Genomic DNA, 23,984 nt, shown 5'->3' on the forward strand with positions numbered 1-23,984 from the left:
GGGAATTTTAAAATGGTGTAACAATATGGAGGTTCCTCAAAAATTAAAAATGGAGGGGGGGATGGGAAGAGATTAACCAAAGAACTCATATACATATATGCATGACCAATAGACACAGACAATAGTGTGGTGAAGGCCTGGGGTGGGGCAGGGGTTGGGAAGAGGGGAAGAAGGGCGGTGGGGAGTTGGGGGACATCTGTAATACTGTCAATAATAACATAAAAAGTTTTAAAGCAAACAAAAATTAAAACTAGTACTACCATATGACCCAGCAATTTCACTTCTGGGTATATCTCCAAAAGAGCTGAGAGCAGAGTCTCAGACATACTCATAGACCCATGTTTACAGCAGCATTATTCACTGTTATAAGGTTACTCTAGAAACCTCCAAGGGACTTAATGAGACTTTCAAGGATCTTAGTGAGAAAGTCAAAGGCATGAAAAAGGACCAATCAGAAAGTAAGCACACACTGACTGAGACAAAGAACAATTTACAGGGTTCAACAGTAGAGTAGAGGATTCTGAGAATCAAATTAATGATGTGGAATATGAGGAAGCAAAAACACCCAATCAGAAGAGCAAAAAGAATCCAAAAATATGAAAAAAGTGTAAGGAGCCCCTGGGACAACTTCAAGTGTGCCAACATTGGCATTATGGGTGCCAGAAGGAGAAGAGAGAGCAAGATGTTGAAAACCTATTTGAAGTGCTCGCCTGGGCAGCACATATACTAAAATTGGAACATACAGAGATTAGCATGACCCCTGCGCAAGGATGACATGCAAATTCGTGAAGTGTTCCATATTTTGGGGGAAAAAGAAAGAAAACCTATTTGAAGAAATAATGACAGAAAACTTCCCCTACCTGGTGAAAGAAATAGACTTACAGGTCCAGGAAGCACAGAGAGTCCCAAGCAAGAGGAACCCAAAGAGGCCCACACCAAGACACATAATTAAAATGCCAAGGGTTAAAGACAAAGAGAGAATCTTAAGAGAAAAGCAGTTAGTTACCTACAAGGGAACATCCATATGACTCCCAGCTGATTTCTCAACAGAAACTATGCAGGCCAAAAGGGAGTGGCAAGAAATACTCAAAGTGATGAATAGCAAGGACCTACAACCAAGATTATTCTACTCAGCAAAGCTATCATTCAGAATTGAAGGTCAGATAAAGAGCTTCACAGACAAGAAAAAGCTAAAGGAGTTCATCACCACCAAACCAGGAGGAGGAGGAGGAGGAGGAGGAGGAGGGGGGGGGAGGGGGGGAGGGGGGAGGGGGGAGGAAGGGAGAGGGGGGAGGAGGAGGAAGAGGAGGAAGAGGAGGAGGAAGAAGAAGAAATAAAAAAGTATGAACAATAAAATGGCAACAAATACATATCAACAATTGAATCTAAAAATAAAAAAAAATGAACAAGAAATCTAATGAACACAAACTGGTGAATAACACAGAATCAGAGGCATGGAAGCATGGAACAGACATGACCAATCTCAGGGAAGGAGTGGGGGGGGCAGGAAGATATTAACCAGGGACCTTACCTATGGACACAGACAGTAGGTGGTGAAGGTCTGGGATGGGGCAGGAACTGGGTGGAGGGGGACAATGGGGGGAAAGGAGGTACATCTGTAATACTCTCAACAATAAAGATTTAAAAAGTTGGCAAAACAAAGAAAACATCAATGGAAAAAATATCCTCAGGTGAGGATTAAAAACAAAAGGAGTGGGGGAGCTGTTATAAGGGGAGGAAAGGCGGGAAGCCTGTAGGGCAGGATGCAGATCTGGGGTGAAGAGCACAGTTGGTCAGCTGCCGGCCAGAGCTGATCTCAAAGGAGACAAGCTTTGCAGAGGAGAAGACAGGCAGAGCGGAGAGCAGGATGCTAAGCCCCTCTGCCCGCCTTGGCTCGCCATCACCTGGATGGAGGGCGCTCCCAGCTCTGAAGCCTCAAGCCGCTCATGGCCAAGACCCAACACTGCATTCCCAGCCTGGAGACCTGGGAGGGGGCTCTACTCTAAACCAACAGCATAGGACGAGAACCAATGCAAAATGTGGTTTTAATTGGGAAATAAAAAACATTGAAAAGAAAATAAACAGTAACCCAGAATGCCTGGGACAGCCTGGCAGCAGTCCTGAGGTCAGGCCGCGGCCGGCTGGCATCGGGGGGGCCAGGAGCCATGTTCTGCTCCACACGTGAGTCACGCAGGGTCCCGACCACCTGCCTCCAGCCCGGGCCCAGGGCCTGTGCCCGCAGGCACCTCGGGGCTAGAAGGAGCTCAGTGGCCCATCTCACCTATCACTCTGCCTCTCAAAGGAAACCATGAGCTCACAGAGGACTTGGTGATGATAGAAAAATAACTATTTCTAAGCTTGTTATCACCTTAGCAAGGTGAAGCCCGGGGTTATAATGAAACGAAGGGCTGGACCAGCTGGAGTTGAGCCCGAGGCCGTGATGCCGGGAAGCTGTGCCCGAGCAGCCTCAGTGCTGACCGGCAATGTGATCGCTTGTGCCCGCCCGGGGCCTCGTGGAGGAGACAGGAGGCCCGGAGGCTGGGTTTCGGGAGGTGTGTGCCACGGCCACATGGGCTTCTGGACTCGGGGCTGGGACCGCCCAGTGCTGCCTGCCGGCTCCCCTCTCCCTCGCCGGGGCAGCTCACCACGCTAATACTCATTAAACAACTCCCCCCCCCCCCCCCCCCGCGATTACTATTCGTTCCTGTGTCTGTGAAGAGGACCCTTCTAGAGACCTCACGTAAGCGACAGCATAGCGTTCGTCTTACTGCTACTGGCTCACTTCACTTGGCGTGTCTGTTCTCGAGGTCCGTCCACGTTGCAGCATGTCCGAGGTTCCCTCCTGGCTAAGGCTGAGTAGTCCTCCACTCCGTTAGACACTTTATTTACAGGCAGCTGCGGGCGGGCGGCGGAGCTGCTCCCACCTCTTGGCTGCTGTGCACAGACCGGTCTGGGCTGCTGCTCTCGGTCCTCTTGGGGGTTGTGCAGGACTGCTGGGTCCTGGGGAGAGGTGCTGCTTTTCTGAGGAACCTCCACATGGCTTTCCGCGGCAGGTCCCACCAGGTGTACAGGATTCCAATTTCTCTGCCCCCTGGCCAGCACTTTGCTGATAGCAGCCATCTTGGTGGGTGAGAGGTGACACCTCGCTGTGGTTTCGATGGGCATTTCCCTCATGATGGGTGGTGTGGGGCCTCTCTTCCTGTGCTTATTGGCCATTCGCATGTCTTCTTTGGAGACATGTTTATTCAGGTCCTTTGGCTATTTTAAAACTGTGGTATTGTTGTTGTGGACGAGAGAGCTCTTATTTTATAATATACATAAATATGTTTGAAATATGTATGTATAATACTCTATCATGCACATGCATTTCAAGGCTGGAAAGATAAACTATACCCTCTGCTCTCCTAATTAGAGTAGAATGGACTGGGTGGCCTCCTTGGTGACAACACTGCCATTATACACACACTTGGAAACGGGAAGTGCAGAGGATGTGCTCGTCCAACAAGACATGCCCCGCCCGGTGATGCCTGCGGGGACCGGGACGCACCGCCTGTCTCTGCCTGAACTGCTTTGTGGTGGTTCTTGCCTTTTAGAGTCTTCGGGTTCCTCCCCGCTCAGCTTGTCTGGATCGCACTGTGACTGCTGCGAGGATGCTTCCTCCCAGATCCCACTTCGCATGTTAAATGTTAACTTCCCGCTGTTTAACTCAGCAAACAAGAACCTCAGAGTCGCCTCAACCAGTCAAGAGTGTCACTTGGGTGCATTTTCTATATGGAATCAATTTTGGCTTTTGGAGCATCTCGGGTATATTTCAAATAGTTGAGGTTGTCAGATAACTGACCACTAGATAACAGAGGTTTTGGCAGCCAAGACTATACGGGCAAAGAAATGAAATTCTAGAAAAGGAGAGGATATGGAAGAATGAAGGCAGAAAACGACAGCGGTGACGAGGGGAAGGAGGGAGGGAGAGTGAGGAAGAAAAAGCGCATCACCGCGAGGCCATGATGACACAGGCACAGGGACCGAGCGCTGTCAGGCGGCCGGGCACTGGCCCTGATGACACGGGCGCCAATCACTTCCTCCTCAGCAGCAGCGAACAGAAGGCAGGGGCTGTGGTTCACCTGTTCTGAGGAGAGAAGTAAGGCCCGGGAGATACACACAGGTTCCTTCAGGCCGTACAGTTAAGAGCCGATGCTAGTTACCTATCGCTGTAAACGAACACACACTCAAGTTTAAAATAGCACAGCCTGGGCGGGGAGGAGTTGGGGCTCGTCCCTGGGGCTTACCCACGGAGGAAGCTCGCTCAGCGTGGGCAGGCTCATCTCCGCGCAGGACTGAGATCCGACGGCGCCCGCGTCTCGCTGACAGCTGGCTGAACGCCTGCACCTGCACGTCCACTGCAGCATGATTCACAGCCGCGAGACGGGCAGCGACCTCCGGGTCTGCCCACAGACGGCGGGGTAAGGCGCCCGCGGCGCACACGCAGGGGCTGTGACTCAGGCAGGAAGAAGAAGGAAAGGCCGCCGCTCGACAACGTGGATGAACCTGGAGGACGCTCTGCTCGGTGAAGTCAGCCAGTCACCGCGAGACGAACCCTGCGCCGTGCCACTGTCTGTGGGACCCGCTGGTTCCAGGGGTGGGGGTGGGGCTGTAAATGGGGAGGGGCTGGTGGAAAGGTACAAAGACTGGTTATGTGGGAGGAGTAAGTTCTGGAGTGGTATTGTGCGCCATGGAGCCGGCCGGCCGTTAAACTTGCTAGGAGAGTTGATACTACGTGTTCTCACCACACACAAATTGCAACTCTGTGCGGTAGGGACTATGTTAATTAGCTTGCTTGTGCTAATCATTTCACCTTGGACACGTATAGCAAGTCGTGTTGTGCAGCTGTTCCCTGCCATATACTGATGTTTTGTTCCCACCACCCCAGTTTCCTATGTTGAAATCCTAACCCTAATCCTAAAGGTAATGGTTCTTACACAGATATTGCCTGCTTTTCATTGCTGTTCAGTGTTGGGCCATTTGTATTTCCTGAGTATGGCCCTTAGGAGCCCTGGAAAAGACTGACCTGCCCCAAATAGGTCCAGATGTACAGACACTGTGTTAGGAAATAGCTCCATCCATACTGACCATTCATTAATGTCCAAATATTATCCAAACGGAATCTATAATTCTGTATCTTCCGGCTGGAAGTGCTTTAGTTTCCTGACCTCTGTGAAGGAGCCTCCTAAAATATTTCACTGTGGGCTGCGGACTTATCTGGAAAAATGTCTAAGAAATGACCTTGCTGCCCTAGCTGGTTTGGCTCAGTGGATAGAGCGTCGGCCTACGGACTGAAGGGTCACGGGTTCAATTCCAGTCAAGGGCACATGCCCGGGTTGCAGGCTCGATCCCTGGTGGGGGTGGGCAGAAGGCAGCCGATCAATGATTCTCTTTCATCATTGGTGTTTCTATCCCTCTCCCTTCCTCTCTGAAATCAATAAAAATATTAAAAAAAAAAATGACCTTGCTCACACCTTCTTAAAGTTACACTGTAGCATGGCGCCACCTAGTGGCCCCAGTGTAATATCACCACAACCTTTTTTAGTCTAAATTCTTGTTTCTTCTGATGGAAAAAGTGCGCGGAGCCGGCATTCTCATGCCGCTCAGCCTGGTTCAGTGACCCTGAGATGGAGCGATGAAAGGCTTAGAAAAGACAGACAAGAGAATGAAAGCTGGGTCTCGGTGGGACGCTGCCCCTCTGATAGACAGCTCCAGCGCCCACAAGCCGTATCTTTATTTGATAGTAGATAGCACGAGGCAAAGTAAGGGCGTGATCAAGATGTTTACAACATTCTCATGGGTTTCAACCTCACTCAACGACATGCACCTGAACTCTATCACTCAGGAACGTGGGCCCACGTGTTCAGACCATAGGTTCACACTTACAGCTACAGCTGCTGGCTATAATTGTGCTGGGAGGGCTCTGCCCTCCAAGCTGGGAGTTGCACGTGGCAACGAGAGGACTATGCTCTCTCATCAGTCCAAGGCTTGAACCTGTCCAGAACACTGTAGCCGCGCCCCCTAAAAAAGTGCTCTGCCCATGATCATCTGCCAGCGACCTCAAGTCCATGGGGTCCACGCCCAACCTTTTAGCCACAAGGCAGGGCCCCATCACCTTTAGCTCATCTTTTCAATCTGTTGCTAAGCACCTTGTTGCCTGAAAGCAGTTTACTAATGGGAATCTGTATGAAGCAAAAGAAAAGCGATGATTCTGAAACTTTCAAATTAGGCCATTCTAATTTAATCTGTCTATTTTGGTGCCACTTAATACATTATCTTTCAATTTTTATGTAGTGCCTCTGTGACGCTGAACATCCTCCCTTCTACTCCAAAGGAAATGGATCACTTGTACATTTTTAATACAAAAGTCTTGTTAACGTAAGAAAACATTCAAACCTGTGAAGAATTTTTGTGAGTTTGAGCCAAACTGTCGACAATTGCCAGGAAGCAGTATCTCAACCTATTGGGATAACGCTCCGCAGAGGGGCGGGCTTGCACCTATTTTTATAAATTACCACCAAAGGTGGAGACCTAAGTGGGTTACATGAAATCTATTGACAGATTAGGGAGGAGGGAGAAAGTAAAGGGGGGGGGGAATACCTGGGATTGGATAAAGTAAAAAGAAAGACACATGCTTCTTGAGAGTTGTTGGGAGTTCTAGCGGGGAGTGCAGCTACTCCTTACCGTTGACGGAAGACTGGTCCTCTCCTCTGGGGGGAAGGGCGTCCTCTTCCACCCAGCGCAGCTTCGGGAGGGACTCACAGGGATCGGTGGGGAGGAGGGGGACACCGGCCTAGCCAGCCAGATCAGCCGAATCAACTCCGATCAGTTTCCTGGGGCAGATGTCGCAGCCAGACAGCCCTCCATCCAACACACGCGTCTCTTACATAGGGGGGTACAGGACAGCTAACAGGCAAAGATTAACGTGGGAACAATAACAATGAGGACTTGTGTGGTCTGTGCCCTGGCACCATTTGTTGTGCCTGAGGGGTCCGGCAAAGGGAAGTCGCCCTGACAGTCCACAGGTGGGCTATCTTAGATGAAAAAGACAACAGGCTCAGAAAAAACTGAAGCTGATCTTTGTCAGAGAAGATACAGGGACATGACTGCCCACTATAAACTGCTTTTCAATTAAAGGCTCTAATTTCAGACCATCCTTTGTGGTTACTTTAGGTCCCTTGAGTGTGCCAGGCCGCCACGCAGGCCTCCCCTGAGTTAGTCAGGTTAGCACGTGGCCCCTTTGCGTCCAGTTTGCAGACCGGCAGAGCCGAAATGGGGAACCACGGTTCTGAATGCTGATGCTCTGTGAATACCTGTCCTGTCTCCTCGAAAATACTGTGAATTCCAAACAATTCCTGGCAAAGAAAATTTTTGTTTTAAGAGATCTGTACAGAGCACAGGGACAGAAGACGAAGCTATTAGATGTGTGAAAGCTCTGAACTGAATTTTTTATTTGGGAATGAGGTAAGAGGACTGGCATTTAGTGCAAAAAAAGGACATTGGGCGGATCAGAGCACTGGGGAGGGTGGCGGGGGCTGGGGTGCCAGCGCAACCCAGGACAAGACACCAATACCCATGGAAAAGGTGGTAACTCTGGGTCTTCCTTACTCAGTCGGAGAACCAGGTAACAACACCCGACGTCATCGCTTTCAGAACTGGTGCCCACGGGGAGGGGAGCCATAGGACCCCATTCAAGAAGTTCGGACGCGAAAGCAGAACTGCGCCAGGTTCTGAGATCTGATCCATAAAAGAAACTGCTTCCTAAAGGAGCGAGCCATCGGCGTGCTGTGGGTGCCCACTCAGTCAGTATCCACTCTTTCCCGCTTCTCTGAAAAGAATCCCACTTTTCAAGAAAATCAATACTTGAATGTCTCCATTGGTATCTACGCTTTTCTCTGGCTCCAGGTGGGTTTCAAGCCTCCTGCCACTCTGCGGGTTCCTTTTGCAGATAGCACCCTGCCGCTGGCGTCCCGCTTAGGGGCGAGGAAAGGGCATGTGGAGGCCGGAGCTTCTCCCAAGCTTCTCCCCCTCCTCTCCAGTCAAGCCCCAGCTCAGAATCCAGAACTCTCGCCCGGGGACAAGGCCTGGCTCCAATCCCATCAATAGCCGCATTAAAATACTGACCTTCAAATCTGTCATCTGTGGACAGGCCACTGACTCTTGGGACCAAGGAGTCCCCACCCTGGCCCCCAACCTTTCAGGTTCCCATTTTCCTCCTCCCTCAAACTCCTAAGTCTAGGGCCTCGCCTTCCCCTCCTCCCTCAGACCCAGAAGCCTAGGCCCCTCGGTACCCCTCCTACAGGTCCTCAATCCCCTCCTCTCTCGGGCGCCCAGCCTCCTCAGGACCAGGGGGCCAGGACTCTCAAGTCTCCATCCCTCCCTAGGACCCAGGTCATGCAGCAAACAGCCCAGGTTCGTGCAGCCAGAACCCCCCTGACTTCTCTCCGCAGTTACTCGCTCTCAACTACCTCCAGCGTTGTTTTTCCCAGAGGCGGGTCTGACACAGGAGCCCGCCACCGGAGTCCAGCTGTGATAAGCTACTCATGGCGTCAGTCACTGTTAACCAGCCAATAGACACCCGCCTCCTACTAGCCTGGGCCACTCAGGGCGCGTACCTCAGTAGGCGGGCCCCACGGCCTAAGTCGGAGAGACATAGGCTCTCAAAGACGCCAGTCCCGCCCGCCTGCCAATAGGGGGAGCGCCTGGGGGAGTGGGCATCCCGGCGGTGAGGACTCGGGCTCTATGGGTCCAGCGGGTAGGCCCTTACGGGCGCGGCCGCGTGGGGGTTCTGGGCTTAGTAGTACCTCCGGCGGGAAGCGGTGGGCTTGGCGAGGCTTGGAGCGGAGCGGGGAGTTTAGGTGGCCACCGCCCATTTTGCTTTGTTGGAGGAACTGAGTCGGGATGCAGTGTCTCAGATATTCATCCGTCCGTTCCATTCCTCACACCCCACATCTGATTCTTGTCTGTGTCTAGCTGCCCTGCCCCCGGCCCCTTCAGTCCTTCCTACCCATTGGGCACATCCTTGCGCTGCATTGTGCCCGCTGGGGCTCATGCCCTCCCGGTGATTTCCCTGTTGTTCTCGTTATAGGTTTCATGACTAACGGCCTTCCGTCTCCAGTAAACGCCTCTCCCAGCTCAGTTGACCGCCCACACCTGGCCCCACCTGCACCTGGTCCGACCAGAAGGTCCCGCTCTCCCTACCCTACCCTACCCAGCTGATGCCATTTTGGTCTCAGCCCTTCTGCTAGCAGATGTAATAAAGTCATAATTCTTTACCCCTTTTGGCCTCGTGCATTTCTCCTTCCGCGACCCTACCACCACCTTCACGAATTCCCTCACTCGCTGACTTCCTCATGACCCCTCACACCCATCCATTCCTCACACCTTTCCTGAGGCCTCCTGTGTGCAGCCGCATGCTGGGTGATGGGGACCAAGATGAGTCAGGCCTGGGGCAGCGGGGAGGACGGACCCGCACACTGATGGGCACGGCTGTGAGAGGCCAGGGTTTCCAGAGGAGGGGCCATTGGAGGATCAGGTGGTGCCACTCAAGGGGCAGGAGACGTGGGCGGCCTGGCTATGATGCGAGGCTCACAGGTGCTGCAGGCGCCGTGGTGCCGGGTGGAGGGAGGACCAGGCGGATGCGCCCCACACACAGTGCGGGAGGCTGCCCCATCTCAAGAATCATTTGGGGTCATCTATTGCTCATTCCCCAAAGTCCATTTCCCAGGATTCCTTGCAGCTAACAGGCACGCTACACGGTTCTGACTAGTGAAATGTAAGCAGAAATATGCAAGCGGGGCTGCAGGAAAACCTGTTTTGCTAAGAGACTCACTTGTGCCTTTCCCCTTCAGGAAACACTGGTGATGCCCAAGGCGCAAAGGTCAGGTCCCGGAGACACTGGAGTCATTCTATCAGTCGGCCTGAGGCTTTCTCAGAAAAAAGCAAGCCAACGGGGTTTAAGCCATTGTTACTGGGTTTGTAATCAAACATACTAAATACTGTTTTAAAAACTAGATATCTTCGTGCTTTACAGATACTATGAATATAGTTGGACCATTCAAATTTCTCTGAAGACTTAAAAAATAAGGCCTTCACACCAGTGTGGGTCCTATACTGGCCCTCTGAGTGCTAATTATTTTATCTGCTGCCGTAACATTTGCAATAAAGTGCAGAGAAGGCTAATGTAGATTATTGATTTCACCAATGTATTAGTAGATATGATAATAATAAATGGTACTTTTACATTCTCTTAACCAAAAATATAACAAATATTTACACTCAGTAAAAATACAAAAAGCATACAGAGGCACCGTCTTTCTAAAAGACATAAGTTTAAGAGGTATCAAAATAGGAGACAAACATTGCTTGGTACAGGAAACTTGACAATCACTGAATTGTGCAGTATAATTGCTATTAGACTATTATGACTGTGCAGTTTTGTTTTTGTCTCTTGCTGAAGTTCATGTTTCATTTTTGAAAGATAAAGTACAACTGCATTCTGTGTATAAAAAATAAAAAAGCCTTTAAAAAGCACAACGAAAGCTAAATATGAACTGGGGTCCAAATTTAAATCTGAAAATGTCCCGTGACACTTCTCTGAAGACTTATTTCTCCATTTGTTCTAGCTTTTAAGGTAATTCTAAAATGACACATACTTGAGTATCTAATTTTTTAGAAATTTAAAATATATCAGAATAACAATCCTCGTTTTAAATACACAAGGAAACGTCCTCCCGTTCTTCTGCCGGGAAGAAAACACTTTATAAAAATTAGGTTTGTTTGGGTTTACCCCCCTGGATCACTGCCACCGTCCAGCCTGGAGGCCCTCCGGGAGGCTACGCAAGTGTGACAACATGACTTATCACCCTTATGAAAAACCGCTTAAGGCTTTTTCTCCCTAAAATCATTCTGAAAGTAATCATTTGGAGGGAGCAAAAATCCATTAATTACAATCAACTTTTATGGAAGTATGTATTGGATTTACTAATTCTGCAAATCTTTCTTCACGAAGAGCCTATGCTGAAACTAATTTGGCAAAAGTTTGCACCATGCATTTACTGCTTTAGTTAGTAGTCCTGGCAAATTCAGAATTGTGGTGGGATGAAGGCATGAGTCTCTTTATTATAAAGTTATAAATTTATAAAATAAAAACAAAAGCAAATGGGGATTTAGAATTGAATCAAATACAGGTTAAGGCTTCTCTTGTTCTTGTCATATGACGAGAAGGCAGGAATGTACCCTAAAATAAAATGTAAAAATCAAAACTCCATGATTTTTTAAGGGATACATTCATATCACACTACAAAGCATTTGGCTTTAGTTCCTGATCAATGTGATCAGCTGATCCAAATACAGTTGAAGCTTCGATGAAACAAAGGCAGCTACAAGGTGCAAGAACAAAACCACAAGCCTCCAACTCTCTGTGCAAGATGTTACTGACACCACTAAGGACAAAGGTGTGTAAAGCTCCCACTGGATTGCAAGACCCGCTAAATAAACAGACAATGTGCAAAGGGCACATTTTCCCAGGGTAATGAATGTAAAATGTGAGAATACCCAAACCTGATGAAAAGATGGTTATAGCAAAAATATATTTCACTTTGGACATGAAAACAATGAAGCAAATCAGTGAAGGAAATATCTGATCAGAGAATGTTTGTTTACAGGTCAAATCACAACAGTGTGACTTTCAAACCAGGATTTTGGTCTGGGCTACTTTCCATTTCAATGGACCCAGAAAGCTATGGAGCCAATTAGCCTCATTCTAACATACCTGGGGTTCATTTCTAAGGCTTATGTTTCAGATTAACATTATTTTGCCCAGGGGAATTTTTCAGACATGCTGTCTTTCCTAAAATGAAGAAACATTGCTTGCAGCAGTTCTCAACCTGTGGGTCGCGAACAATGAAAATACATCCTGCATATCAGATATTTACATTACGATTCATAACAGTAGCAACATTACAGTTATGAAGTAGCAGTGAAAATAATTTTATGGTTGGGGGTCACCACAACATGAGGAACTGTATTAAAGGGTCGCGGCATTAGGAAGGTTGAGAACCACTGGCTTAGATGGAAAAGATGAACTACTGCTATTTACACTTGGAACTGACATGATTTTAAACTGCAGGGGACAGGCAGAACGCAGGGACAGAGGCAGGGACGCACGGCTGGGAACAACGGGCACACACTGAAAGGACGTCACAAACACTAAACTCTCTACATGTGCGTGTGGACCAGCACACAGAGGTAAACCCATTTGGCTCCAAGCGGATCTGGGTAGTGCACGTCAATGGCTTTGGCTTTTTTTTTTTTTTTTTTGGTAGCCACAGAAGTTTATTAAGCTCTCATTTGCCTTTACACTAAAAAACAAATTTAAAAATTTAAATGTAAGATAGAGAACACATTATATTTCCTTTCTGTCTTAGGCTAGAATGGGAACAGAGAGATCATTCATTTCCATAATTCTAGTGCCTGTTTCCTTCACAGAAATTTCTACCAATTACAGTGGGGTCTTGACTTATGAGTGTCCTGACTAACGAGTTTTTTGAGATACCAGCTGTCTCTCGGCTGATTTTTTGCATTGAGTTGACAGAGTAATTTGAGTTAACGAGCTCGGTCTCGGAACGAATTAAACTCATAAGTCAAGGCCCCACTGTATATACCTTCATGAGCTAATGAGCTTTACTGCAGGCAGCTGGGAGATCAGCGGGTCCTGGGAGATCAGCGGGTCCCAAGCTGTGCCATGGGGAGGGTGCGGCAAAGCACTGCCCAGAGCTAAGTTCATCCTCAGGGTCCCACCACCAGGATGACACAGCCTTTAAAAAAGAACTCCATATTCGAGTTGAGAAACTTTTAGTTTTGGGTTTCTATGGAGTAGAATGCTCTAGAACCCATTCTCTATTTACTGGATTTATACTTTTAATTAGATGCAGCATGACTTTAAGTTCAAAAAGACTTGGTATACATTATTTCACATAAACATTTCATTCGTTGGAAATTAGGATTGACTCTCCCTTCCCCAAAGGACTGGTAAGAAACCCTGTGGCAGTTCATTCGGTCTTCCAAATGGAGACCAGCACATGAGTATTTTTCTTCCTATGCCTCAACTGCAACCGGCATCCAATTCCACTCAGGCTGAGCTCTGATGTGCATTGGTGCTAGATCCTCAAAGTTCTGTACAGATCAAGCATATCACCCTATAAAGGCGACTTCTGTTTGGTCAGACCACAGACAGTTTTATGGTCTCAAACAAACATCAGCGAATGAGAGCTTCTAAATACAAAACCCACAAAAACTTCAAATAATAAGTTACTTTTCAAACACACAAGACTATCCTCCATATTGGCAGACATTTTGAATTTGTCCGTTAGCCCAAGCTATGGCTTGAAAATACTACCACGACTATTTCAACACGTTAAGCACCATGCCAGTCACCGGTGACTGACACTATACTTTCCGTCTGGACTGGTCGTCACTGGTGCTGCCAGCGTATCGGTGAGATCGGATATCGCCGGCTAAATGGAAAACAAGACAAAACAGGCTTGGCGCTTAACGTGTTAAAAATAACTTGTTAAAGGAAAACCTATAGTGATATAATATTATACACGAGGAGGACTCCGAGTCTGGATTTGTTCTAGTAACTTGGTCCCAAGGCAGGTCTGGTGTGCAAAGTGAAGACGTATCCAGGCACGACCTCCATCGCTGCGGAGACGGCGCGTCTGCAGGGATGAATGAGAGGAGGCAGGCGCAGGCTCATCGCGGCTCAGAGGATGGGGAATGGGACCTCTGGTTGCGGCAGCGGCAGCGGCAGCGTGCTATCTGCTGGCCGGTGGAACCATGAGGTGGCTCTGCCCACTACTTCCTCCAGGACTTTTCAGGCGTCAAATGGGCCTCCAAAGGCTAGACTGCTGACACCTGTTCATTTTCTGAAAATGATAAAAATACAATTAAGTGATAGATTAGCATATTCATGAATAACCTAGATATGTTATAAAATTAGTCAATTTCAACAAAGAAATCCTCTCAATGATCCTATCAAGGTCCAGATTTTCTTGTAATGACATTTATGAGTTCTGATCACACTGAAAGCTGACAGTAAACTGGAATTTCATAACTTCCTTTTAGTTACGTTATTACTCTATTGTTTAAGAGGATAAAATTTCATTTATTTTTAACGAAGCAAATCACAGCTGCCAAGTCAATGAAGGATTTTGTTCATAAAAGGAGCTACACCAATAGCATGATTTCAGATAATTTTGCATTTTGACACTTCCAGTTTCAAGTTTCCATGCATTCATGTAAACCATGACTCCAATAATGTCAAGTCCCTCCCCTCAAAATTAGGCTGAACCGCCTTCAATCACATATAAGAATACTACATTTAAGTTGGAAGAAGGGGACTGGGCACACAATCAAGCGGTTTGACCTTTTTCATTTAAAAAACACACCATCACCCTAGCCGGTTTGGCTCAGTGGATAAAGTGTCGGCCTGCGGACTGAAAGGTCCCAGGTTGGAGCCCCAGTGGGGGGTGTGCAGGAGGCAGCGCATCAATGATTCTCTCTCATCACTGATGTTTCTCTTTCTCTCCCCCACCCCTTCCTTCTACTCTGAAATCAACAAAACAAAACAAAACAAAAAAACACACATACCATCACCCAGCCAGTGTGGCTCAGTGGTTGAATATCGACCTGTGAACCAGGAGGTTCAAGGTTCGATTCCCGGTCAGGGCACATGCCTGGGTTGTGGGTTTGATCCCAGCACCGAGTGTGCAGGAGGCAGCCACTCAATGAGTCTCTCTCATCAGTGATGTTTCTATTTCTCTCCCCATCTCCCTTCCTCTCTGAAATCAATAAAAAAAAAACAAAAAAAACCACACACCATCATATTTAGAGATTTCTTTCTTTTTTTTTTTTTAATATATTCCATTGATTTTCCACAGAGAGGAAGGGAGAGAGATAGAGAGTTAGAAACATCGATGAGAGAGAAACATCGATCAGCTGCCTCCTGCACATCTCCTACTGGGGATGTGCCCGCAACCCAGGTACATGCCCTTGACCAGAATCGAACCTGGGACCCTTCAGTCCGCAAGCTGACGCTCTATCCACGGAGCCAAACCGGTTTTGGAGAGATTTCTTTTTTTTTTTTTTAAAAAATAGATTTCTGAGGCATTTAAGAAAACATTTCTGATGATCTAAAACACCAGTATAAAGGCCATTTAATGTGTTCAGCAATTCATTTAAGAGCCATTAAGGGAGTTTGTCAACATACCGTCTGCTTCGCTATCTGCATCAGTCACATCTGCTAGTTTAGGATGGGATGGCTGCAAACTACGCCTCTGAGGCTGAGTTACAATCTTCGATGGAACACAGGTCATGGGGTTGCTACTGAGAGAAGCTGATGGCAGTCTAGACAGGCTGTTATGCATCATCTTTGACCTCTGCACTGCCACACTGTAATCTGGAGGTTTTAGGTGTAGGTGGGGTCCTTCCTTTAGGTCCGCTAAAGAAATCCCCATGTATCCTGGAGGAGTAGGAGGTGGCTCCCTATACCTATCCTCCTTCTTGGGTGAGGTGACACAGTACACTGGCATGAAAAATAATAAGCAATGGACATGTTAATGAAAAATATAAGAAATTAAAAAAACATACTGAAACTTATTACAATGACAAAACAACTTAAAAACAGACAAAATGAATATGTATATTTGAATACAGTGATAGCAGATTAAAAACATTTTTAAAAAGCTTAATAAATGTAATATTTAAACTTGTTTTTAAAATATGTAAATTACATTAGGTTTTATAAACATTAAATAGAATGACAGAGATGACAGATAACAGATTCCTTTGGCAGTTCAGCCCTCAAACCACAGAAGTGTGTGACAAACTCCTCAAGGAATAGTAACCCCAAAGATGACTGAGTCAGAAACATTTTAAGAGTCCACCCTAAATATCTAGATGGACTTTCACAGAAATCACTTTTGGGCCCTTTTTTTCTAAGGATGCTCTCCCTCTCCCTCTGTTTTATGGTACTCCTGGGTAGACTAAGTTGTCGGTTCTGGCATATGAACAATTTTAACTTTCCTGGTATAGAGGAGCTAACTCCTTTAAGGGCCTTAGTCTAACTTTTGCTCTGTGATTAAGTGAACAAGAAAAAACACACATAATTTTAGGAAATCCATCTTAAATTAAGTTTCTCTGATTTTCAGTAGACGTTAAAAATAATGGTGACTTAAAATTCTTTTTCCTAAGTTTATAAACCCTGGGACTAAGGTAAACAGAAATAGGTTACACAGAGTGGAAGTTCCATGAAATTAAGACCAGCCTACAGACAGAACCCACAGAACAAAAGGCTCTGAATTCCTTGATCATAAAAGTGAGTTTTAAAACACAAACAATAACTACATATAAGCAGAACAAATTAAAAAGGACCATTAAATAATTCTAATATTAATTCTCCCTTAGAGGATCAAGTTTGTCCATAACTAAATTTCTAGAACTGACAGTAAAATTTGCATGTAGTATCAAGGTCAGAAAGGATTTCCATTCCCATCTGTGAAGGATAGAATGAGGAGGGGATGGAGATGATGTCAAAAGAAGAAAGACAAACTCGGCCAGTATCGCTCAGTGGTTGAGCATTGACCTAGGAACCAGGGAGGTCACGCTTCAATTCCCAGTCAGGGCACATGCCCGGGTTGTGGGCCTGACCCCCAATTAAGGGGCGTGCAGGGGGCAGCCAATAGATGATTCTCTCCCATCATCGATGTTTCTATTTTTCTTCATTTCCCTCTCTGAAATCAATAAAAAGGTATTTTTTTAAAAAAAAAAAAAATAAAGACAAGAGTGAAGAATATAAGTAATATGACCAGTCATCTAGAAATAAAAGAATAAAGTATTTTAAAAAATCTATTATCCCAAATGGACAAGAGAAGGATATCATATCCGTTCACATTCATGCTTATAAAGGGTGTCCCAAAATTCACACAAGAAGTAATTTTGATAGAAAACACAGGTTTATAATTAAAAATTGTAAATTTTTTATTGATTCATAAAGTATACAGTATAGGGTTATGTATGGAATAGCATATCGGGTAAATGGCCTCCATGGCTTTACTGGCACATATGCACTCTTTTGTTGAAATTTTCCATGACCGTTTTGCATAAATGTGGCTGAATTTTGATGAGGCTCATTTTCATCTTGATGGCTTGGTTAATTGACAAAATTGTTGCATTTGGGGTTCAGAAAATCCACGAGTGATTGTTGAGAAACAAATGCATCCACGTGTCACTCTTTGGTACGGATTTTGGGCTGGAGGCATCATCGGACCATTCTTCTTCGAAAATGCAGCTGCTCAGGCAATAACAAAAGAGTGCGCATGTGCCAGCAAAGCCGTGGGGGCCAATTACCCGATATGCTATTCCATGCATAACCCTATACTGTATACTTTATGAATCAATAAAAAATTTACAATTTTTAATTATAAGACTGTGTTTTCTATCAAAATTACTTCTTGCGTGAATTTTGGGACACCCTCATATCCATCCTGTGGTTATCTATAAAACTTTAATTAAAAAAAAAAAAAAAAAACCTTGGCAAAAACTGAATTAACTAAAAACCCACTCTATAATGCAATCTTACTTATATAACAGAGCTTTAATAATCAAAACAGCATGGCACTGGCAGAAAAACAGACACACAGATCAATGAAATATAGTTGAGAGCCCAGATATAAACCCACATATATATGGACAGAAAATTGTTGACAAAGGAACCAGAAACACACACTAGAGTAAAGAAAGGCTCTTCGATAAATGGTGCTGGGAAAATTGGAAAGCCACATGCAAAAGAATGAAACTGGATTATAGTTTGTCCCCATGTACAAAAATTAATTCAAAATGGATCAAAGACCTAAATGTAAGACCTGAAACAATAAATTACATAGAAGAAAACATAGGTAGTAAACTTATGGACTTTGGTTGTAGAGAACATTTTATGCACTTGACCCCAAAGTCAAGGGAAATAAATGAAAGGAACTATATCAAACTAAAAAGCTTCTGCACAGCAAAAGAAACCTACAACAAAACAAAGAGTCAGAAGACCAAATAGGGGATGATATTTGCAAGAGATAGCTCCAAAAAGGTTTTAATACCCAAAATATATAAAGAACTCATAAAACTCAACATCAAATAACCCAATCAAAAAATGGGTAGAAGACCTGAACAGACACCTCTCCCAAGAAGATATATAAACAGCCAACAGATACATGAAAAGATGTTCAACCTCACTAGCAATTAGGGAAATGCAAATCAAAGCTATAATGAGATACCACCTCACTCACACCTGTTAGAATGATTATACCAACAAGACAAGTCATAACCAGTGCTGGAGAGGTTGTGGAGAAAGGGAGCCCTCATTCACTGCTGGTGGGAGTGTAGACTGGTACATTCTACATTGGAATGGAAAACAGTCTGGTGACTCCTCAAAAAATTAAGAATAGTGCTACCATACAACCCAGCAATCCCTCTCTTGGGTAAAAATACTTGAAAAACTCAAAAACGTGTATTCGCAAAGTTATATGCATCCCTATGTTCATTGCAGGATTATTCACAGTGGCCCAGACATGGAGACAACCAAAGTGTCCTTCGATAGAGGATTGGATAAAGATGTGGTACAACCTGGCTGGTGAACACTGGCTCATGCACCAAGAGGTCACGGGTTCGATTCCTGCCTTGATCCCTGGTGGGGGGCATGCAGGAGGCAGCCGATTGATGAATCTCACTCATTGGTATTTATATCTCTTCCCTCTGCCTTCCTTTCTTTCTCAAATCAATAAAAAATAAAAAAAGATATGTACGTATACACAATGGACTAGTGCTCAGCCATAAGAAAACACGAAATACGCACATTTGTGACAACATGGATGGACCTTGAGAATATTATGCTTAGTGAAAAAAGTCAGACAAAAAAAGCTAAGAACCATATGATTTCACTCATATGTGGAAATAAAACTGAACTTGTGAACACAGACAGCAGTGTGGTGGTTGCCAGAGGAAAGGGGTATGGGGTTAAGGATAAAGGGGGCCTAGTATAAGGTGACAGAAGATGATTTGACTTTGGGCAGTGGGCACACAGTGCAATATACAGAATCTTGTAACACAGAAACCCACAACGCAAACCTATGTGATCCTATTAACCAATGTCACCCCAAAATTGTAATTTAATAAAAAGTAATGTAATTTGACAAATATAAAACAAATGTGCTATAGATGTGCTATAAAAATAAAATTGAATTGAAATTTAATATTCATATTTAAGAAATATTAAACTGAAAAATTTCCATTGACATCATAAGCTATAGAATTGAGTTATGATAAAATTGATTCAAAGTATAGTCAGTCATTCCACATAAATAGAAAAGCAGGGGCTATTATATTCAAGTATTTACATAATTTAAGGAAGAAAGGAAAAAATGTAGTTGATGGCTTGATTACTAAAAGAATAGACCAAGCAAGCTGTAATGAGAATGGAATCCACAAACAGGAGTTTGTGCACCCATGATGTGCTTCAGAAGAGTATTCTGAAAAAATGCTTTGGATTTCCTTATCACATTTCTTCTCACTTGTACTGCCTAATAGTAGTATCAGACTGAAAGTTTCTACCATGTATGCATAGCAACTGTGGTCCAAACAATTTATGGGGTGACAGAGAGTATAATCTCTTTATTACTATTGCATAGTAATGCAGTGTTTCCACAATGAACAAAAAATTCAAAACAATTAATTAAATACCTTCATACCAGCCTTTTCATTTTAATAGCCTTTAATACCTGTTCCAAAGTTCCTGAGAAATCATGAACTTTAAAAAAATAATTTATTTGAAGAGGGAATAGTAGTTGAAGTGAGAGATGGGATTTTTTTCAAGAATAAAATTCTAAAGCAAGATGTCCCAATGCCATTTTTACCACTTAATCTCTAAATGCCACAGATGCACCAGAGAACACAGAACTTACCAATCAAGCCCTTTTCTGTACTTGAAGTAATAGTTTTATAAACTGGGTCAGCGCCATCCTTGGGGTCCAAGCCTTCAGACGACTCAGTGGCGGTGCTCTCCAACACCCTCCGCTTAACTGTCCCATAATTTGGTTCGTACGTGTCAGAAAGAGAACTGGAGGAGGCCCAACTCTGTCTCATCTGATTAGTCTCTAGGCTTCCTTTACACTGACCACAAGTTCTGGAGCAGCTTTTAGGACAGGAATAGGGCTCACAGTCAGTGGGTTCAACTTCAGCAATGGGGCCATCCAAATGGGTATGTCGATAGGAGTTCAGGAAATCCCAGCCTTTTGGGTTTGGAAGGCTTTGGAAGTTGTCATGGGAACTGCTTGAGCAGGAAGTCCAACTTCCACGACCACTATCGCCTGCTTCTATAATGATGTGCTCATGAGAAATCTCTTCATTGCTCATAGAAGATGAGACAGCTAAACTCTTGATTGGAGATGGCTTTGAGAGTGTCCACCTAAAATTGAAGATACAAGATTAAAAGTACTTTACTGGCTTATTGGAAAACCTTTCTTCTGTCCATTTCAAGTATTAAATGCATCCAAGGGACTAGAGAGCATCCTATAAAACAAAAGCCTAATATGCTAAGTGTCTGGTCATCTGTTCAACCAACCAAAGCATAATATGCTAATGATGTGCTAAGGCTACTCAACCACTCGCTATGATGTGTTGTGCACTGACCACCAGGGGGCAGACAGCTGACTGGTCGACCAGTCGCTATGACATGTACTGACCACCAGGGGACAGATGCTCCAACAGATAGGTTACGTTGCTGTTGGGGTCCAGCCGATTGGGATTGAGTGAGAGGGGCCGGACATACCCTGGAGCCCTCCTGCGGTCCCTCCCCGGCCCCAATTGTGCACTAGTAGGGGTCCCTAGGCCTGGCCTGCGCCCTCTTGCAATCCGGGACCCCTCAGGGGATGTCGGAGAGCCAGTTTCAGCTCAATCCTGCATGCCAGGCTGAGGGACCCCACTGGTGCACGAATTTGTGCACGGGGCCTCGAGTGTATCATAAGAGTTCATGCCAAAATAACCTTGTGGAAAAAAATGACCCTATCATCAATCATCACTAAATTTCTATTGGCATTAATGTTAATACTTAGCTTAGAAACATACACTGAAGAAACACAATCACTTAGCAAGGTTTCCTCAGAATTTTTCTTGAATTGAATTTAAACGAGAATGAAAAATGTGGCTAAAATGAATAAAATTAAGAATATATTTTCATTCTTGGTCAAAATAATGCTAGATTCTCTCTATGCATGCAGAAATAAGAGTTCCCAGCTACAGGAATGCACCTCTGAGGTTAGCTTATTTTTCAGTGTTCCTCTGAGGTCAGCTGAGTACAACACTAAATAAAGAGCAACTTTCCCTACTATCTACTACTAAATGAATCCTATTATTTATAGCAGGGGACCCCAATTTAAGGCTCATGGGCCAAATCCAGCCAACAGCCTCATTTTGTATGGTCTGGAACAAAGCATGGTTTTTACATTTTAAAGAGTTTAAATAAAACAAAATATTCTAAAGAATTTGAGACAAAGACCATATGCAGCCTGCAAAGCCTAACATATTTACCATCTAGCCTTTCCCAAAAAAAAAAAAAGTTTGTCAACCCCCGATTTATAGTATAAAGCAGGGGCCAGCAAACTAGGGCCCATGGCCAAATCCAGTCCTCAGCCAGTTTCTGTAAATACAATTTTATTGGGACACAATGTGCCCATTTGTTTACGTATTGTCTAAGGCTGTTCTGGCAAACAAGGTTGAGCAGTTGCAACAGACTTTATGGCCTGCAAAGCCTAAAATATTAAGTTTCATAAAAAGACTGACCTCTGGCCTAGAAAATCATAGTTTAGAAGCCTTTACAAATATGATGATAATACTTTACTACAGCTTACATTTTTAATATTAAAGGATACCAGATCTAACAATATTTACCAATTTAGAATCAACTTTCTCAAAAATTTCCATTTTGCTAGACTCCAATGAGAAATTTAAGAGTTAAACTCTTTTGGTAGCTGATAATCCTTACTCCTTAAATCATACTTTCAGAGAATAAGGATTAAGGACGCCCTACTGCCCCAACCTGTCTACAGTGTATACCATACTGGAGGTACCTCCCACTACACAATCTTTTTGAACAATCTCTAACCTGAGAGCCAGAATGCAAAAACCACCTCCCCATATCAAAACAACTTCACTTTTCGTTCTTAATGATTGAAAACGTGCATGTGATAGAAAGTTAACTTGAATTCGGTAACACTTAAGAAATGAGCACCCATACATATTTAAAAATAGTACTTATTTGCATATTCAGTATAGAGAATACAGGCTTGGCCTTCATATTCTTTTAGGGATCCTCTTGCAAACACTCCACGGGGTAGTTCTGGAGAATTATGCAGTGGCCATTGGCCTAAGTTTTGTGATATAAATACAGGCGAGGATGTTTACCCGGGGCCAAGCTGACTATGGTCTCCTGTCCCCGAGGAGTGCTCTGCCCTTTCCAACAGCCCGGTGGATTCAGGGACTGCCGCAACCTGGGAGGAACACCGTTCGTCCTGCAGAGCTGCAGACATGGAGTCAACAGAACAATTGCTCACAATGCTGGACCGTGAAGAAATCTCACTATGGCTGGAGTCAGACAAGTTGTCCAATTTAGCTGATGGTATAAGTGTGTAACCTGAATGAGAAAAGACAAGTGATCAAACTACGAAGCTAGAAAACAGGTGGGGGAATATGGTTGGGAGAGGACATTCCCTTACATGTTCATTCACTTACCTACCTACCTACATTTCAATTCAATCCCAAATTCAAGAAACAAAAAAATAAAAGTCCATTATTATAGAGAAACTAGTCCAACTCTCTGCCCCAGGTTCTCACAGTTACAAGCGTTTAATAAAACAAGAGGCATTAAGTATGTTAGGAAGCATTAAACAGTAGACATCCAGAGGTTCTCAACTTCTTTTTAACTCTATGTCCCTGCCTTTGATTAACCTAAGTATTTCATGGCCTGACCTGAGTGTCTATAGGCCACCTTGAGGGAGGGGCGAGAGAGAGGAGTTAGGACTCAAGGGAAATATTTTTGCTTTTTCAAACTACATATACTTACCCCAGATATTCTGCTTATGTCACCTAAGAAGTCTTGCCCCAAGTTGAAAGCCATTGTTTTAGTCTTTTTTTAAAAAATGGTTTTAGATTTAGATTTAATCTTATACCTAGTTTTCTTTTTTTCACCAACTTTGCAGAATGTTATATTGAACAGTTGAACTGACATAGAATGTGTTATGAACACAGCATGTACCTGTTTTAAATTGTTTTAGGACTTACTGCACAGCAGATAGAGCTAGAGAGGCTTTCTTTTACATTCTTTGGAATAAAGGGCTGGAGATGGAGTGAAGTGGAAGGATCCCAGAACAAATCTGCAGCCTGACAGTTAAATGTACGTAAGAGTTGGTTTTCCTAAGTGTTAGAAAAGTAACCAAACTTCTTTTGCCTAAAAATAAAAGAAAATGCTATAGTAATCCCAGCAAGGAGCAGGCCTCAAAGAAGCAAACCATTATCTCTTGTTCACTGAGAGAATGTGGTTCAATAGGTATATAACCTTTGGTTCAATCCCTGGGAATCTCAAGAAATACAGGCTTTATCATCACATACATATAACTCAAGTCATTAAAAATGAGTTGAACAATAACCATATTAAGCAGTTTCACTGACTATTTCAAAGAGAAAAATTAAGACCCAGAAAATGTGTGATTTATATTTAGCTTATGGGGCCAGGCACAAGACAAGCCAGTCTCGATTCCTACCCCAGTTCTCTGATCTGGGATCACTGCTATTTATCAGTGCCCATCAGGAATTAACTGGTCAACTTTTAAGATGTGATAAAT

The 23,984-nt window shown here is 44.5% G+C and overlaps 1 protein-coding gene across 8 annotated transcripts in view; it reads right to left on the reverse strand.

The window, feature by feature from the left end:
- Positions 1 to 12,360: 12,360 nt before the first annotated feature.
- RAPGEF6 (Rap guanine nucleotide exchange factor 6) overlaps positions 12,361 to 23,984 on the reverse strand; it is a 191,557-nt gene continuing 179,933 nt past the window's right edge. For 4 of the 8 annotated variants that reach the window (XM_081092606.1, XM_081092604.1, XM_081092605.1 and 1 more), the window contains 4 exons: positions 22,549 to 22,777; positions 20,052 to 20,554; positions 15,311 to 15,625; positions 12,361 to 13,967 (listed from right to left, as the gene is read on the reverse strand). In XM_081092606.1, coding sequence (XP_080948732.1) covers positions 13,942 to 13,967; positions 15,311 to 15,625; positions 20,052 to 20,554; positions 22,549 to 22,777 — 1,073 coding nt within the window. In that variant the 3' untranslated portion in view covers positions 12,361 to 13,941. Of the gene's footprint in view, positions 13,968 to 15,189; positions 15,626 to 20,051; positions 20,555 to 22,548; positions 22,778 to 23,984 lie in introns of those variants that run through there. The other 4 variants (XM_081092608.1, XM_081092607.1, XM_081092603.1 and 1 more) reach the window with 2 other exon arrangements.

The sequence above is a fragment of the Myotis nattereri genome (assembly GCF_964212035.1).
Source record: "Myotis nattereri genome assembly, chromosome: 5".
NCBI classification, from domain to species: domain Eukaryota; kingdom Metazoa; phylum Chordata; class Mammalia; order Chiroptera; family Vespertilionidae; genus Myotis; species Myotis nattereri.